Here is an 18,789-nt window from a genome sequence, read left to right as displayed (position 1 = left end):
TGGCATATGTCAGAGGCGATTGAAGATTGGGTTGAGAGATTTATACTAAAACAAATTGAAAGAAAAAATATAGATGGATAGAATTTTCATTTCATGCTGACTTTAAAGCCCATTTAAACATACATACTGAGTTCATGACCTGAGCTCTGAAAGTGCAAACTTTAACTTTAAGCAGTAAAATGTTCCTCTGGGAATAGCTGAATGGTTTAAATTTCAGAGTATAATCCTTAGAAGATTACAGTGAGAGAACATAATATCAGGGCAGTGAAACTGACATTGACTTGTTACATTGCAGAAGGGGTGACACAATGACAACAGTGTTGTTTTAGTCATTTTGGTTATATAGCATCCAAGATTGGGCTATGAAACATGCGAACAAATGGACTGTGTAATGAAGATGAGTTGTTTTTTTCCCCAAGCCTTTCGAAGAGGTTTATTCAGACAGTTAGTAAATTACAGACTTCCTGTCTCCTGGTCAACTATAGCAACAATTAGCAAGGACTGTGTGAGTGTGTGTGAGTGTGACACACCCCACGCTCTTCAAGAGTCACGCTAATGCTAGCAGTGGAATTGTGTATGTGAAATAAATAGGCAATGGTTTTAGTTTTAGTTGGAGATGTGACATAGTGGATTGTGCACATGTTCAAGAGATTGCGGGTTCGAATCTGAAGTGCATCATGTCTTAATCCCACTCAAGTTCCTTCTCCTTTGTCCAAACTGTCCAGTTAAGGCAAAAAGGCCAAAAAAATAAAGCGGAAAAAGCTTTAGTTGTGCACCAATAACCTCCAGGTCATATATTTATGTTATGATTGGATTCATATTATGATTGGAGTGTGATTTTTGTGGACATTGAACACCACATGTCCTTTGGTACAAAACCGCATTTCATCATACAAACTGGGAGGTCTGTTTTATTAAACCTCAGCTTAGGAAATGCGACCCTACTGTTGATTTAGCAGCACTTTAAAGTTTGTTGTATCATGAATCTAGTGTTTGGTTTGCTTGTTCAGATGGGGCATGTCTTGCTGAGTATGAAGTGTTGTTTGAACTGCCCGTTTTAAGGGCAAAGCAGGCTGGCATGTGATCTGAACCTCCGCAATAAAAATAAAGATTCTTCCAATATTCTCAATGTTCCTCACTCGAGTAGATTTTGGCACAAGAAATTATAGCATACTTGTATGGAAATATTGCTTCTTGTACTTCAAAAACAGCATTAATGTAAACTAGGTCTCTAGTACTAGTTATGAATCATTTATGGGGTTGTCCTTCAAATGCACTTGATGATTACTGGTACAAATTACAGAAGCTTTTATATAGATAGATATTAAATATTTGTGTTTTTCAAAATGCTTTGTAAGTACTGCTGATGGGGCGGCATAAGACAATTTTAGGGGTAACTTTACGACAGAGATGAATTTAATTGTCAAAACAGAATCTTAACACGATCAAGGGTCTCTTTTTTTTTTACTTGTTTACATGTAAAACCATCAATAAGGAAAAGAATAGGTACAAAAGTGCAAATCAGTATGTTGCCACCATTTACACTCTCAGAAAAAAAGGTACAAAAGCTGTCACTAGGACGGTACCCTTCAAAAAGGTTATAATACTGTATGCACTATTTAGGTACTAATATGTACACTTATGGTACCAATATGTACCTTTGAGAGACTAAAATGCACTCTTCATGTACAAAGGTTTACCTTTTAAAAACGTACCGCCCCAGTGACAGCTTTTGTAAAAAAAAAAAAAAAAAGAAGTACAGTGTACTGTAACACTTAAATTAATCTTTAAAAACAGAATACAAAAATATGTTTATTGCTGTGACTTCTTTTTGGTTTTACAATTTACACATGAGTCATCTGAAAGTGCAGCCTCAGCAACATTTGGCTTTTTAAACAACTTTCCGCATGTCAGCTTGAGTGATTTTGATTACATTTTTCAGAAATTACTAAAGCTGAAGCGTGTAATTTCTCTACCACTAGTGCAACAAAACTAAATTTCAAAAACTGTTTTCAAACAGGTTTCCCGAACACTCATCTGCCATTGGTTGAACAAACAGATGGCCCCGCCCCAAACTCAAACTATTGGTTAAGCCAGTGTTGCCATGTTGGGCTGCATAAACAAATGGAATAATGTTTGAAGTAACTGCAGAAGTAACGGGTGTCGTGGCTGAGGTGAATGAGGTGATGCAAGATGTTTGATAGAAGGTGTTGGTCGATGCACAAGAGAATGTGATCTGTGAGGAGAGGAACGTTTGGCGTAGCAGGTATTCTACATCTCCACTGTGGCAAATAGAGCATTTTAATGGCCTCCTGTATAGTTAGCTCTAGAAGAACAATGTCAAAGCCATTCACACTCCATTCTGAGGAACATGTCCAGACAATGACTGAGCTCGTATTTTTAACCATAGGTCATAACAAATGAACCTTTGACTTGTGGCAAAGTAGTATTTTAACAGATGCTGCACATTTTAAAAGATTTTCTACTAGTCTGCATTGTTTAGTCGTGGATTGACACTGAAAACATCAACATTGTACATATCAGGCCTGCGCCGGACTGTTTGTTCTATATTTGTCAGTTGATTGGACGTTTCATACAGTTTGATTAAAATATGATGTAATTGCAATGATTTAAAAAAAAATATATATATCTTGCAATAAGCTATAATTATATGCAATCATGTGAAATGTAATTATGTTGAATTTACTCATTCTTATATTAACATTTTATTAGCAATTATGCCTTTTAGTATGCACTACTAATCTATATATAAAAAACATATCTATCTATCTATCTATCTATCTATCTATCTATATAATCTAATCTAATCTGGGTGGCTATTTCAAAATATTACAGAAAAAAACACATTCAGAGTCATTAAATTAACATTGACCCATTTTTACTCTAAGACATACAGTGGCAGTGGCAACCAATATTTAATGTAATACCTGTCAGTGGGTAAGATAAATGGATATGTGGCACATTTTAGCAACCCATAACCTGTTATTAGTGGTGAGAGAGTGGGGTAATGTAAACTGGTAGTTTGTGGAGAAATTATGGAAGGGAAAGACGACATCACCAACGAGTCCTTCCTTTCTCTTCAGTTCTGAGCTAAAGAGCCCCTGATAATAACTGTACTTTAGACTCACTCCTGACATGGAGACACTGTGAGGAATTAAATGATCAGTCGTTGATGTGCATACAAATATTTCAACCGTGGTATTTACATAGTAGTGTACTGCAAGATGTTTTAAAAAATACCAAGATAAGGATCATAGTATATCTAAACATGTTTTCTGGACATTAGCATCTCATAACCTGGTATCAACCCAACCCACTTTTTTTAATCCATGTCCAAAAAAACACACAACAAAAAACATGGCAGTATGTGGTCAGTGTCCAAAAATAATATGCTAGTTGTTGTTTGTACTTGTTTGTGTTACATTGCAGTTTCATTGTACAAACTTTAAAACCAAACATATCATTTTGCTAAAATGTTATTCATTTTTCCATGTCAAATTCTGCACTGCAAAAATGCATGATTGATTTCAAAAAGCCTAGAAATGTTCCAGCATTTGTATGCTTAAGGCATGCTGAGCTTAAAGGGATAGTTCACCCAAAAATAAAAAAAATTGTCATTTTCTTACCTGCAAGAGTTTCCAAACCTGCATGAGTTTCTTTATTTTATTGAAGACAAACAAATATATACATGATGAAAAGCGAAAAATTAGAATATGGTGCAAAAGTTCATTTATTTCAGTATTTCAACTTAAAACCTTTTAAGTTGAATTACTGAAATAAATGAACTTTTGCACCATATTCTAATTTTTCGAGTTTCACCTGTATATTGAAGAATGTTGGTAACCTGACAGTTGACGGCTATTGACTTCCATAGTAGGAAAAAAATACTATGCAAGTCAATAGCTGCTGTCAACTGTCTGGTTACCGACTTTCTTTAAAATATCTTTTGTGTTCAACAGAAGAAAGAAACTCGTACAGGTTTGGAACAACTTGAGGGTGAATTTTTGGGTGAACTATCCCTTTGACAATAAGCCTGGAAATCAAGGAAAACTTCTTAATGAATGGTTCAGCGTACATAAATCACAGAGGGAAATTGTAGAATCTAAGGTACGAACGTATGATTCATTGGTCCATTAGTTTAACCACATTATTCTTGTTTATGTTGTATTTAGAAACGTACTTCTGTACTTCAATCATATGGTACTACTCTTTATTGCAAAGGACACAAATACCCACCCACCCACCTAAACACACATACCGTACTGCTTTGATGTGGTCCACAGAGCAAAAAAACTATGGAAAGGCACCGAATGACCCCACTCTCCAATATATACTGGACTTTTTTCCTCTTAACTTCCCGGCAAGGGGTCTGGAGGTGCTTGTGTTGGATTTGTCTGTCCCACCCAAAACTTCAGGAATTCCTCCATCTCTAGATCAGGTTCCAGGTCTGTGTTTGCGAGTGTATCCTGGGCTCGGACCAACAGCTGTGAGGTGTGTCTCTGTTATGCATGACTTTGGTAGCCGAAAACCTTTCCTCACATTCCTGCTTCTTACATGCACAGCGATCCAGGTTCAACAAATAACATGAATGCATATAAATATGAAAATCCAACCATATGTTTGATGTAAGACGCAGAGAGTGTTTTCTAGTCTTTGAGTGGGAGCATGTTTGTTTTCGGCAAATATTGATGTAAGATAAAATTAACATGCCAAGTTCCATCAATAACAGACAAGCTTGGGTAAAATAAAAAATAAAAAAAACATATCTTTACTGAATATTTAGCTTGTGTGCAAAGCACAAAACCTTCTCTTCCCCTTTTTGTGACTCATTTTACCCTTGACCAAATCAACAATGCACCACATATTGTTTGCAAAAACCAGTTTGTATGTAATGTCTTGGCCAAAAAAATGGACAAAAGGTTTTTATCTCCAACAACAGAACCTCAAATCCCTTAACAGATGATGGTTGCTACAAAAGAAGATGTAATTTAGCTTAAAATAAGCAGGAGTTGCTGGTTTCCCAGGCTTGGTAATTTATTGACAGTTTTTGGCTGCCAAGCTGAATCACAATCTACGGTTCTCAGTCTACACTGAGACATGTTGGTCAACCAACTTTGTCTTATTACACCATGCTGTTATGTCTAATTTCTGGGTAAATAGTTGAGAATATTCACCTCGGTTTGGGTGGGGAAAGAGCATTTGGTGTTCTTTTGAATGAATTATGATGCGTTTGTGCTTATTATACTGAACACTGAAGATTAGAAATGAGACTATGAACACTCAGATGACAGGATGAGCACATAGTCTATTCATTACTTATGATGGATGTATGTTTAAAATATAGAGTAAAACTTGCCACTTCTGTACCTGTACTGTATGTACACTTGTAGAGGAGATTGGGGCTACTTATCACACTATTTTTACTCCAGTGAAAATTCTCAAGGTGGTTTATTATTGAAAGTTATTGAACAGTTACAAAAAAAAAACTTATCTGAATGCATATATGCTAGTGTGTGATACGTAAGACGTATAATGGGGATTTCTTGATTCAATTCAGATTCTGATTTATTTTATTTGATTAGATTTCTATTAATTTGAGCATATTCACTGATAATTATTGAGCATATTTAATGATAATTCAATTATTCATTAAAAGATTTGTCTCAAAAGAGTCATTTGTTCATGAATTGATCTACATTGGTTGAGCTTTGTTTTTGATTCACCAAAAGTATCTGGTTTTAAAAGAGTAATTTCTTCATGACACAAACTATGGTCAATGTGCCATACTGTATGGGAGTGTTTGAATAGGCTGGGCATCGATTAAAAAAAATTCCCAATTTAATTAGATTCTGATTTGATCTAGTTCATTTTAACCTATTTCATAATTCTCTTGTAAGTAGTTACTCTCCTCATGTTTTTGAAAAGATTTGATTTACAAAAGTGCTTTGTTCATGAATGTCTGATCAGTTTTTGTGTAGTCTTAGCCTCAGATAAGCCCATAGACCGTTGGCTGAACGTCTGATGAATATGGCACACAAAACAGGAAACACTTCGGGAGTTTTGAAGTCGCCATCTGATTGGTTGTATTCTCCAGGATTTCCAGGAGACGTGTTTCCCGTTCTTTAACGGTCCGCCTGGAAACAAAGTCAAACCCCGTCATGGAAGATGAAAGCCGCCGTGTTTACAACCGTGACAATGCTTATCTGGATCAATTAAACACTGGATTTTCAATAGTATGGGAAGTTCGTGGCGCCATTGTTGCAGTAAATTTGCACGATGTTCTTGAATGAATTGGCAATTCAATAAAACTTTTGACTCAAAACCTTATAGCTAGATATATCTTCAGCTTCACCTACTCTAAATTTCCTTTATTTCCTTTTTCTTTAACAGACACAGTCTAAAGTACCACCTACACTGTGCTTTACAGTATCAGACACTTAATAATGAGACACAGACCCAAGAACATGATGACAGACAGACAGGAGAAATGAAGGGACAGGACCAGCAGCAGTTCTCCCAGGATACTGTCTCTCGGGTGGGGTGGGAGAGGCTGTGCTATCTGGGGCATCTCACAGTAGATGCCCGTCCAGCCCTGGTAACACTGACAGGTGAATTTTTGCTTCATGTCCAGGATATCGTGGTTGTTGAGGTGGCCGCTGACGTGGAAACGCGGCCCACGAATGCCTTGGTTGAGGCGGATGTTGAAGAAGCGAGGGTTGAGGTGCAGGTAAGCCCCAGAGTCCAGGCTCTTGCGGACACATTTGCCGTTCTTCTTGCACAAGGCTTTGCTGCACAGTTTAGCGGCTGAGGTCACGTTGATCACATAGTGACCCAGAGGACCGTCAATGTATTTCTTGACTGTCATGCAGTTTCTCTGGCCAAGACAAACCCATATTAAAGACATTAGGGCATTTTTAAGAAATATTGGTCAATATAATGTAGTATAATGTTATTTTGAAGTAAAACTATATCATTGACATTGAAAAATAATTGACATGAATTAAAATAAAGCTAAATTTAAAATTTTCAGTTAAGTAATCTTAAAAAGGTTTTACAGTAGTAATTGTTTTTTAAATTTTTTTAAATTTTTTTTTTTTTTAGTTTAGTACATCAAGCAAATTGAATTTGCAGAATTTCACTTGGGCCAAATGAAAAATTTTGATGTGACCAGTCACTAGAAAATTTTGAGTTGGGGAGTTTAGAAATATATGTATTTCTTTTGAAATTTCTATTCATCAAAGAATCCTGAAAAAAATGAGTACACAACTGTTTCCAAAATTGATAATAATAAGAAATGTTTCTAGAGCAGCAAATCGGATATTAGAATGATTTCTGAAGGATCATGTGACTGAACACTGGAGTAATGATGCTGAAAATTCAGGAATAAATTACATTTTAAAATATATTCTAATAGAAAACAATTCTTTGAAATTGTAAAAATATGAGCCTTGGTGAGCAGAAGAATCTTCTTTTAAAAACATTTAAAAAGCTTACTGATCTAAAACTTTTGAACGGTAGTGTGTGTATATGACAAAGTGTGTCTGTTAAATCACTGTACATGATACAACTCATCAAAAATGTCCTCCAAGTCAGTTAAAATGTTTAAGCTCATTCACATGCAAGACAAATAAACAAAATGACCATTATGTCCCACAACAGAAAAACACATTAACGGTTTGTTAACTCTTTCCACCGGCTTCAATGTATTCTCTATCTTGTGCTTTTTGTAAACAGGATATGGGATCCACTCACAAAATGAGTATGTGTCCATCAGGAGCAAATGTGTGATACTGTATATATCACCAGATATAGAGAAGCTATGATGACACCATTTACCATTTACCAAATCATCTTTGAGGTGTCCCTTTTAAGAGAGAAACTGAGGACAGATTGTTCCCTAAGCTTCAAACATATTAAATATGTTAATGCCATCAGCTCAAGCTGATCCCCATGTGGTTCTAAATGCTGTTGGTTATGAATTTTAATATTAGCTGTTACCCCTAAATATGCATCCAACCCAGTCAAGAAAATGTATTGTTGGATTTATTTTGTGAACGTGCTCTGTGTCTGATATACACTACCGTTCAGTCAAACTTTAGAACGATAGTGTGTATAATGAGTACCTGAGATCTTGCATATTCAGATGACCCCCACAGGACCACCCCAGCGGCCCCCAGTGCTGCACTCTCTCCTATGGTGTGGACCAGGTCACTCTGTTCAAGATAAATATTTATTTATGTTAATGCAATTCAAAGCAGAAAAGCAAAAGATCATAGCTTTCTAGTAACAGGCCTGGAGAAGAAATGTGTTACTATTGAATAACATAAACATCCCTATTGCCATTGTCCATGCATAGGGTTTGTAACTCAGATATGAATGATACCTTAAATCATGTGGCTTACCGAGGTGTGTAATCGCACGTTTGATTTTGTGCCTGGTGGGAAGTAAAACAATACAGAAGACCTGTACGTGTAATGGTCTGGAGCCTATCACAATGAACATATGGAAGCTATCGGTTGTAACCTAAACTAGTCATAATAAGTACATTACCTTGACGTACCTCACTGTCTAGGAAGGCGGGTGGTCCCATCAAACTGAAAACACGCCTGCAGACCTACTGCAGAGTTTGATTTGGAACATTCCTCTCATAATGAGGTGACAGATGAGTGTTTAAGCATATCTCTGGCGTTTAAGATGCCAGGGAGGAGGGTGATTTAGGGAGTGGGTCTGTCACTCAAGTATTTGACGAGTGATTAAAACAATGTGTGTTTGACAGGTCCCTTTAGACGGCTGGAAAGTGCGTAAAGTATTCAGTGCGCAAACACAATTCGGTGCTGTAATATTATTAAAATAACTTAATAAAACTTAATAAAACTAAATAGAGTTTAAATGCCTGTTCACACCAAGAACTATAACGATAATTATTATAATATTAATAATAATAATTTGTTACATTTATATAGTGGTTTTCTAGGTACTCAATGGAAGGGGGAATCTCCTCAACCACCACCATTATATTAATATATTCACACCAACAGACAATAATGCTGTGTTTTTTAATAGTGTTATCTTCAGTCATCTGCCAGTTTAAATACTCAAGCTTGAGTTGGATGGATTCTGATTGGCTGCCAACAAGGTTTTTATCATTCATCAGCTGGAAAAAATCGTTCTGAAAGTCATTTCAGAATGATATCATTCCTCTGTGATATTATCGGTGTGGTTGTGGTGTGGACTTCACTATTCTAGTTTGATATTGTTATAGTTATCGTCCTTGGTTTGAATCGGCCTTTAGTCATTCGTAAGTTGATTTAGCTAAAATCTAGGCTATAAACATTGTGGCTCCTGAAAATTCTGACCAGCATAGCAACACTGGTTTAACCAATGGCGTGTGGGAGAGGCGGGGCTATCTGTTTAACCGGCCAATGACAAATAAAGGGAGTGTTTAAATAATCCTGTTTGAAAACTGTAATTATTTTGCTATTCTGTTTGTTGACAGTAGTAATGTAGATATTACAAACTTTATTTTTTACTCTTTCCCTGCCAGCATTTTTTAAATAATTTTCACTAAAGGTTCATGGCCCCCAGAATATTTTGTTGTATGAATATCTGAATATGCAGTGTATATCAAAAGAAAGAACAGACCCTCTGCTTTAAAACAACAACAAAGAATATCTCTTTCAGAAGACGTGTAATAGCGCCCCTAAAATGTCCGTCCATGCCGGGAAAGTGTTGTCTCAGAAATGATGGAAAAGTCCATAAATTAAAGAGTTAAAGTCTTTGTTTTATTTTACATATTTTAAAATATATATAAATATATATTTATATGCATAGAAATGGCCTTAAATTAGTCTTTCTATGATTTGGACTTAATTATTCACTTTTTACCTAATATTCCACTCACCTCTGATAGGACAACAAATGTGTAGGCGTAGAAAGGCCTGGAGTAGACAAAAACAGGCAGCGTATAGTCATTCCTGGCAATCGAGGCGATCCGCATGGCCTCCTTGACACGGTAGTGCACAAATTTGACCGTGTTGGCCGAAGACTTGAGCTCATAGTCGAGATAGATGGAAGGATAGAGGGCTGTACTCTCCTTCCACAGCCACATCAGGTGGTCGTTGCGTACATGCTCTATATTAGGACACTCTCCTGTGTAACGCAACGGATGCTGCTTATAACCATAGTTGTAACAGTCAGGGAAGAGGTAATACCCCCAGAGACCATGCGGTCGTCGACTCTCGGCCAGCAAGAGCGTTGAGTTCATGAATACTTCTCCGGCCCTCTCAAAGAGTTCCTTTGCTTCATTCTCCACCTTACTTTGTGGCCAGCCAGGATGCAGCTTCCTTATAAGTTCCTTGGATTTGTTTCGGTAGATGTCCTTCGAGCCCCAGTTGCGCACCCACTGCGGACGCCAGTTTTCCCAGTCGATGACACCAAGCCCGTGAAAGTCCTTGAAGGGAATGAGCTTGTCGATGTCAGCTCGAGCTTTGCTGAGGTGTTTGCTCAGGCTTTGGTTCTGAGGAAGGCCTCCATTGATGGGAATCTCAGAGCTGGTGTAGTAAGGGTAGTAACCCAGGTGGCTGTGGTAAAAGATAGTCACGTTGGGGCCGCTCAAAGTCTCGTTGTGGTTTGCAACGATGTCGAAGACACTAAGGTCCAAATCCACCTTGAAAAAGAAACAGACAAGATGTTATTCCCATCATTTGGACCACACAGAACATTTGCTAGATCATTGACACATGTTCAACCTTGAATCGAAGACGACAGGATTCGGTGGGTGCGTTCCACACCACCACAAACGGGCGATGGTGTAACAAAGGCGTTCGGGCCTGCTTCAACTGATCGGCCCAAGCAACCAGCGACCCACACACTGCCACCGCCAGAAAGCCAATCAGCGCCATCCCCAAATACCCTCATCAATCAACACACATGCCTCAACCTGAAGAGAAATAAAATATGAAAAATCACATATGTTGAAAAAATGATTACATCATAAGGGTAATTTGGCAAGGATAATCAAAGACACGGTTGAGTGACAGACAAGCGAGGGTCAGCGAGCAGCGGTGCTCTAGATTCCACTGCACAATGATTCTCTGTTCTGCATCCAATTAACTCAAGTAATTCATGCATACTAGACTTGATTATGTAACCGTAATCTAGCAGCAGTGTTTATTTAAGTATTAATTGTGCTGTATATTATTATAGTATTTATTAATATCATTAGAATTGGCTTTTATTTTTAGTTTTCAGTTTAATTTTTTTATATTGCTGTGTCATTTGTATATACATATATATATATATTACTTTCTATTTAGATTTCTTTCTTTTTTTCAGTTTTAGTCATTTTACTTGGCTTAAAGTGTGCCAAACCTTGCCTAATGGGACATGGTGATGGAAAAAAATATGAGTTGGAAAAAATATATATTTCAATGCTTTTGCGTTGTCTCGCCAAACTTTTGCATTCCCCGAGAAAGTTTGCATTACCTGGCAAAACTATTGCATTTCCCTGAAAAACTTTGCGTTCTCTCGCAAAACTTTTGCGTTCCTCAAAAAACTTTGCGTTGCCCCGATAAACACTTTGCGTTCCCTCACAAAACTTTTGCACTCACCCAGAAACTTTGCGTTCCCTCGTAAACATCACATTCATATTTTTGGCCATTCTTCCATTCAAAATTATGATATATTGGGACAATTTTAGACAGTCATCTTAAATGCAAAAAGTTGTCTGTTTCTTCACATATACACACATAGTAGAATTAAAGTCCAAATCAAGTTTTTAATATTGTTTATATGTCTATGTGGTCTATGCTTTAAGACAAACAATGTGCAAATTTATAAGTAAACACCATTGGCCCCTTGGTCTTCTCCACTGACTTTCTATGATGTTCAAAGTGTTTCTAAGGATGCCTATTTTTTATAAATCAGCTGTCTGACTCTGAGATGGCGAACAGGAACATGGTTTGTGTAACATCAGCATCACATTATTTGCTGTTTGATAACGGTCTAATCATATGCTAATCATAAAAATGACAGTTATGTTTACGACGTTGCAGAGTACGACATAAAATGCATTGCCATTCTGATACATTGATTTCTGAATCAGTTTCTGGTTCAAACATATATTGCTGAATTAAACCAATATTTCCACTTGCTAATGTGTAGCGTTTGCTGCAGTTGACCGAGTGGATCAGGCAGTCTGAGCTATTTTATGACGTGAAGAAATAATTTTCACTGGAACATTTTTTTAAATATGTAATTTTGACTATAAAGATGAGTTTTTAAGGTATACAATGAATGACTGCAGGGGGACTTTAAATAGTATATTATAATTATTGATAGTTTTTGTATATTGCTGTACTTTTAATAGTTGTATCACTTAACTGTTAACATTTGTGCATGAAAATTGCTATAAAGATTTTACCCAACCACAAAACAACTGTTGACAATAGAATTACAGGGCTTATATAGACTCTTAAATAGACCATTGAATATTTGTAATCTATTTTGCTGTTTTGGGTTGGATAGCATAAGTTACACGTCGTAAACTTTTTGTAGCAATATTTCGATAATTTACTGGATTTTTGGAATGCTTCATTTTTATCTTACTTTTCCTCCTCTCTCGATTTGAAAATGACATGTGTATTACATTAAAATTCCTGGCTAATCTCTGTCGAATTCCTCTCATGGTTACAAGTGTGATTGTGTACCCAAAGGAGCCTTTGCAAATGAAATCAGCCCTGAACGTGCCTGCTCTGCCTGTTTATTTTTCAAATAATTCTCTTGAATTAAGGCTGACACGTTTTGTTCATAGAGAAAATTAGGACAAAGAAAACAATTATGTCAATTCACCATCTGATGTGCTTTTCTCCTCAGATATTTGTAATGGATAGCATCTCCTTCTCGTGGGTTTGTGGGAGTCTGTCAGATAAAATAAAAGGGATGATGTAGCTTACGGGACATGGGGAAGATCTGCATTTCCTCTTCCAGTGAAATGGCAGTGAAACTTGTCGACCTAACCCAAGAGCAACAATGTGGTGAAGTCACCAAGTCTTTTCATAAACCACAACCATCTACAGTGCGCCCAACCACAAAAAGGACCCCCCAAAAAACCCGTCTGAGACATACTGGCACTGGCTTTTTCCTCAGACAGACAGTGCTCGTGGGACATGAGAACCAACTGCTTTTTTATTTCTCTCTTTACAAAATGGACTGATTGAATCCAGATGACTAAGGAGCTACACATCATGTTTTGCACTGGACTTTATTTTATTCACTTAGATCTGGAAATAAAGTTTATAGGGTTCTGAAAAATGTAAAATGTAAGATTTATCCTTTTATACAAGATTGTTTTATCCGTTCTCGTTTTATCCATGTTCTTAAACCTATAGAAGATTTAAAAAACACTGAAATTGCAAATTATATTTCACAACTGTGACTTTATTTATCACATTTGCAATCTTATACTGCACCTCCTGTGACTTTTTATATTAATGTTTATTTGAATTTGTCTCATAATTGTAACTATATCTCAAAATTTGACTTCTCAGTATGACTACGTCGCTCACTGGTTACTTTATTTCTCCAAATTGAAATTGTATACCTCAAAACTGTCTTTATGTCTCCCAGTGTAGCTTTATATCTCAATTCTTAATGTGTTTCTCATAATTGTGACTTTATATCTCCAAATTTGACTTATCTCATAGTGATTATATCGCTCTATCGCTACTATTTCTCACAATTGCAGTCTTATAACACCAAACTGTCTTTATATCTCACAATGTAGCTTCATGTCTTAAATTCACAATGTGAGAGAGTCATAATTATCTTAAAATTTGACTTCTCATAATGACTTATTCTCTCAATTGCTACAGTACTTTATTTCTCCCAGTTGCAATTCTATACCTCAAAACTATCATCATTGTATCGCAAGTCATATCGCAATATCTCACAATTCCGACTTTCACATAATTATGACTTTTTAGTCACACTATTTGAGTTTATATCTCAAAATTGTACTTATCTCATAATGACAAGTCTCTCAATCCCACGTTTTCACAATTGCAATCTTATACCACCAAACTGTGACTTTATATCTCACAATGTAGCCTCTTAAATTCACAATGTGAGATTTAGTCATAATTATTTTGAAAAAAAATCAGAATTTTAACTTAAAATTTGTCTTATCTCATAATGACTATATCTCTCAATCGCTATATGTCTCGCAATTGCAATCTTATACCTCCAAACTGTGATATTATAGGCCTACCTCCAAACTTTATATCTTGCAATGTAGCTTCATGTCTCAAAATTCTGAATTTGTTTCTCATAATTGTTACTTTATATCTCTTTTTTATCGAAAATTTTTACTAAACTCAAGTGACTGCATCTTAAAATCACTATATTTCTCGTAATTGTGGCTCTATATGTGGCACAAAGTGTATTTCTTTCTTCTCACAGCCGCCTATTTTTCTTTTTTACTCTGAGGCGGACACAAGCTTCCATAGTAACCCTCTTCAACATGAACATGCCTTGCAAAAACTCTTCTCTCTTATTCTCTATGATCAAACCAGAACATTAACTTCATATTGTAACCAGCATGCAGCTGGAAAAAACACAGTGGTCAGCTGTAATCAGAAGGGCTCGTGTTGCATACCTCCGAAACTTGTGTTCCCGAACTTGAAAAGTAATCTGGAAAAATGGAGACAGAGCACAAAATAAATGTAAAACCAGGCCTGTGCAAAGCCTTTAAACACAGAAACATCCTGCTGCATCTGATAATTGGGAAAAGATTGTCATTTTCATCGAGGTTTGCCAAGATTATCCTCGTAAAGTTTGCGACCAAATAGTCTTGACAGTAACAAACCGTGGCGTTCCTCTAAACACGAGCTTTTGCATGAAATTCAATGATGAAAAGCCATAGTGCTCTACAAAACATTTGACATTGGCCCATGTGGCCTATGATTTTGATATTTACAGCCTGTTTAAACAGAAGTGTATATGTGGTAATGTGCTAATGAATACAATTTGCATATGGCGCATGGCTGATGTGGGATACGGTACATGGGGGTAAGAACGTACAGCTGCCTCGCTTTGCCTCGGCAAGGAAAAAGAAATGAGTCAGTATGAGTCTTTTGCCTGCTGGAGTCCGTATGTGGAAAAAGTGTGTTTATAACTGCCGTTGGTCCCGTATACCTTAAGGAAAAGGGCTTGAAGGTCGGGACCAACATTAACACCCACAAGCACCAAAAAGAAAATTGTAAAAATTGGCGAGTAAAGTGAAGTATAGTTAACAATAGGTCACATTTTATAAGGAACATCCCTAGCCTGGTATTAATAATAAAAAAATAATGCAAAATACAGTTGTATAGAGGAAAAAAGGTTGTATTTCAAGACTCTTTCTGTAATGTGTTTGTGTCTTTGTGTTGTAAATATGTTCACTTGGCTCATGTCTGAATGACCCGCAGTGTCCCAAAGATATTCACAGCACTTTATGTACTTGGTCCGGACATACTACATGCCAGTGGGTGTTTGTTTATGTGCTGTCGCTGTACAGTCGGATGGTTCCCATGAAGCAGGTTGTCCTCACAACAATGAATACACTGGTGTTGCCGAGGGAAGCAGCTTTTGAAAGCCTCCAGAGTCCAGTCCTAATTAGGAGGAACTCGCTCTAGTCTACACACACACTTTACCAGCAGAAAGCTCTTTTCACTTGCCTTGAACATGTATTTCTGCTCCGTTTCCATGTAACAGTTTTTAATCATTTAGTCCACAACAAAACATTTATTTCATTGGTAACATACGGCAGGTCAATTAATTCCGCAGTGATTAATTTGTTGATATATATATATATATGTACATTGTACATGCATACAGTACATTGGATAAGTTACTGTAAGAAAGTAATTATTTACTACTAGTAGTAATTACTGTACATTTTCAACAGAGTAATTAGATTACTGTACTAATTACTCTCTCTAAAAAAGTATTGCATTACTTTCTAAATCTTGAACTGACCAAAGTATTTAAAGGGAGATTGTATTAAAAACATACATTTTAGCATTAGATGTACAATTTTGATGTTAAATCCAATTGTTCTTTAGTTTATAAAGTGTTTAATGCAATTACATCAGAAGTTACTGACATTACAGGAAATCAAGAGTAATCCCTTACATTACTTTTTCAAGGAAATTGCAGTAATTCATTACTTAGTTAATTGCTTGCTTTATACCCAACATGTGCACTTACACATATATGCATATTGATCAAAATGAGAGATTTAAAAAAAATGTAATTGTATGTTCGTTTCCAGTTTTGCCGTCATCTATAATGCTCACTTCTAGTTATACTTTAAAAACACTTACATTTAATACCACTGTTGAATGTAATCTTTACCAAATCTCAAAATGCATATACATGTTTTCTGTAAGTTATAATGCTGTGATGCTTAAATTCACTTGTAGCATTTAAAATTATTTATTGAATTAATTTAGAGTGATTTTAGGGTTTTACAATTAATAATAATGATCTGCCATTTTGAATATGGTCAGTTGGAGATAATCAGCTGACATCCCCATGACTTTGGTGCAAAGGGTCTGAAAGTTTACGCTTATATAAAACTTGTCTTGATATCCGCCTCATTTTCTGTTATGTGGCTTTGAATACTAGGGTTAGTTCACCCAAAAAATGGAAAATCTGTCATCGTTTACTCACCCTCATGTTGTTCTAAACCTATATGAGTTTATTTCTTCTACTGAACACAAAAGAAGATATTTTGAAGAATATGGGTAACCAAACAGTACATGGGTCCCATTGACTTCCATATGGAAAAAGAAAAAGAAAAAAACTATGGAAGTCAATGGGGTCCATCAACAGAAATTCAGGTTTGGAACAAGTTGAGGGTGAGTAAATGATAACAATTTTTTTTTTTTTTGGGTGAACTATCCCTTCATTGAAGACATGATACAGACAGATTCTAGTTTTTGATTTCAGATAAAAACTTTGCACTAACCTTGCGAGCCTGTTTTTAAAGACAAGACTTCCTTAGTTCCAGCACCGCTCAGCACATCCGGTGTAATTATCTCGTCTTTGTACTGAATATCCAGCTGAGGCTGAGGCTTTGTTTTGTTGTGCTACTGTATACTGTATGTGCTCAAAGATTTCACAGTTTATCTGGATTTGCTGTGCGGTTTGTTGTGTCAGTGAATGGCACCAGCATTGACGTTCTCTTGCTTTGTTAATTGATTTGGCTCCTCCCCATCAAGCTCCCAAATGAAATCAACAGCAATTAGTGATGGCCAACATGCCAAAGCAGTCCGTGTCGATCCAGGACTGCTGATTTTTTGCCTGATTGCAATGAAATGCCTTTGCTTTTGTTGCTTTGACACTTGAAGGCCTGGTAATATAGGTCAGTGCACGTCAATAAAAGATGAGGAGGGTTTTGAAACGTGTCAAGTTGTTAGATGTTGCTTTCATGTAGTTTCGAAAAACATTTTTCAAGAAACCTTTCAACCAGGCAACTCTCAAAATGTAGTGTAAACATCAAGTAAAAAGTAAGCGCTTATTATTTTCCTTAAACCTTGATCTGATATTCTAAAAACTTATTGACCCCAAAACATACTTTTTTTATTTCATAATAAAAATAAAAACTTCATGTTGGTTGCACAACATGACTTATGGCAGATAAAAAATGTATATTAATATAATGAGTAGTGCTGTCAAAATCCATTAATCACGATTAATCACATCTAACATAAAAGTTTTTGTTTACATAGGCTAATATATGTGTGTGTGTATACTATTATATTAACATATATATATATATATACTGTATCTCAATTCTCAATCTCAATTTATTTAGGCTATAAAGCACAATAAAAACAACGGTGGTTGATCATTGTGCTGAACAATATAATTTAAAAGAAAAAGGAAAACATAACATAAAGCAATATGACAATAAGACACAAATACACAATTAATGTTTAGAAAAAAAACATTAATGTTTAGTCTAGTCGCGATGAGATACAAGCATGAATAACTCTCTCGAACTCAGCAAACGTTAAAAATAGATCGTACATATGAATTGCATTTGTTTAATGTATTTATTTATTTATTTATGTATCAATCTATAAAAATAGATGTCATGTCATTGATATAAAATAGAGAGCGTCCAGCCTATAGAAGGATCCTGTAGAGAATATGCTGAGCACAGCACCCAGAAACACTCTTGATATTCGTTCTTGAATTGAAACAGTTGTGAAAACACAGTCGTCCTTCTTACCGTAATGCAATATGATTGTTGTTATGGAGAGTAAATCCCCTGAAGTAGACAGTTTCTGTAATGTCAGGTGGATTAACTTTTCAGACACGGACGTTTAGACTACATGACGGGGTGGGGGCGAGTATCTCTGGCACTGACGTGGGACCGCCTGCCAGTTTCTTCCTTTCTTTCTTTCTTATGCACGTTTTCACACATTAAAGCATTCCTACGGTTTCCTTTCGAATAAGATAATAGTTACTTTTTTCTTTAAAAAAGAATGTGTTTTGCCAATTCTGAAGGCCTGATGGTGCATTCCTGTTGGTGTTTATCTGATTTTGTTACCCACGGGGAGGGAATGAAGTTCATAGGAAGTCCCCCTTCTCTGCTTGCAAAACATGAAAATTGCATACCTCAGCAGTATTTGGCAGCACAGACAGATCAAGGACTAGGTTAAATAGCATATTCTTATGTAACAGTAATGGGGAGGAGAGCTGGTCTCAGTCAGCAAAGTA

The 18,789-nt window shown here is 36.2% G+C and overlaps 1 protein-coding gene across 3 annotated transcripts; it reads right to left on the bottom strand.

The window, feature by feature from the left end:
* Positions 1 to 1,794: 1,794 nt before the first annotated feature.
* On the bottom strand, positions 1,795 to 17,297 carry hyal6 (hyaluronoglucosaminidase 6). 3 transcript variants are annotated; one of them, XM_079603383.1, is made up of 7 exons: positions 17,030 to 17,297; positions 14,675 to 14,709; positions 12,871 to 12,939; positions 10,770 to 10,960; positions 9,923 to 10,687; positions 8,145 to 8,234; positions 1,795 to 6,895 (listed from the first exon to the last, which is right to left on the bottom strand). In XM_079603383.1, exons 4-7 carry the CDS (start codon positions 10,920 to 10,922, stop codon positions 6,443 to 6,445), a joined length of 1,461 nt encoding a protein of 486 aa, XP_079459509.1. In that variant the 5' UTR covers positions 10,923 to 10,960; positions 12,871 to 12,939; positions 14,675 to 14,709; positions 17,030 to 17,297; the 3' UTR covers positions 1,795 to 6,442. The 3 variants fall into 3 exon arrangements, with proteins under 3 accessions (XP_079459509.1, XP_079459507.1, XP_079459508.1); XM_079603381.1 differs by lacking the exon at positions 12,871 to 12,939 and having other exon boundaries at positions 17,030 to 17,260; XM_079603382.1 differs by lacking the exons at positions 12,871 to 12,939; positions 14,675 to 14,709 and having other exon boundaries at positions 17,030 to 17,287.
* Between the last annotated feature and the right edge of the window lie 1,492 nt (positions 17,298 to 18,789).

The sequence above is a fragment of the Phoxinus phoxinus genome (genome assembly GCF_949152265.1).
Source record: "Phoxinus phoxinus genome assembly, chromosome: 25".
NCBI lineage: Eukaryota > Metazoa > Chordata > Actinopteri > Cypriniformes > Leuciscidae > Phoxinus > Phoxinus phoxinus.
The sequence above is the reverse complement of the archived record's forward strand: the minus strand, read 5'-3'. Positions and strand labels throughout refer to the sequence as shown.

What these genes read in the sequence shown, in the direction of transcription:
- hyal6 (XM_079603383.1), bottom strand. Translation starts at nt 10,922, where the DNA reads ATGGCGCTGATTGGCTTTCTGGCGGTGGCAGTGTGTGGGTCGCTGGTT. An exon ending in CCTGTCGTCTTCGATTCAAG is followed by an intron (nt 10,688 to 10,769) that starts GTTGAACATGTG and finishes TTCTTTTTCAAG; the next exon opens with GTGGATTTGGACCTTAGTGT. An exon ending in CATTTGTTGTCCTATCAGAG is followed by an intron (nt 8,235 to 9,922) that starts GTGAGTGGAATA and finishes TATCTTGAACAG; the next exon opens with AGTGACCTGGTCCACACCAT.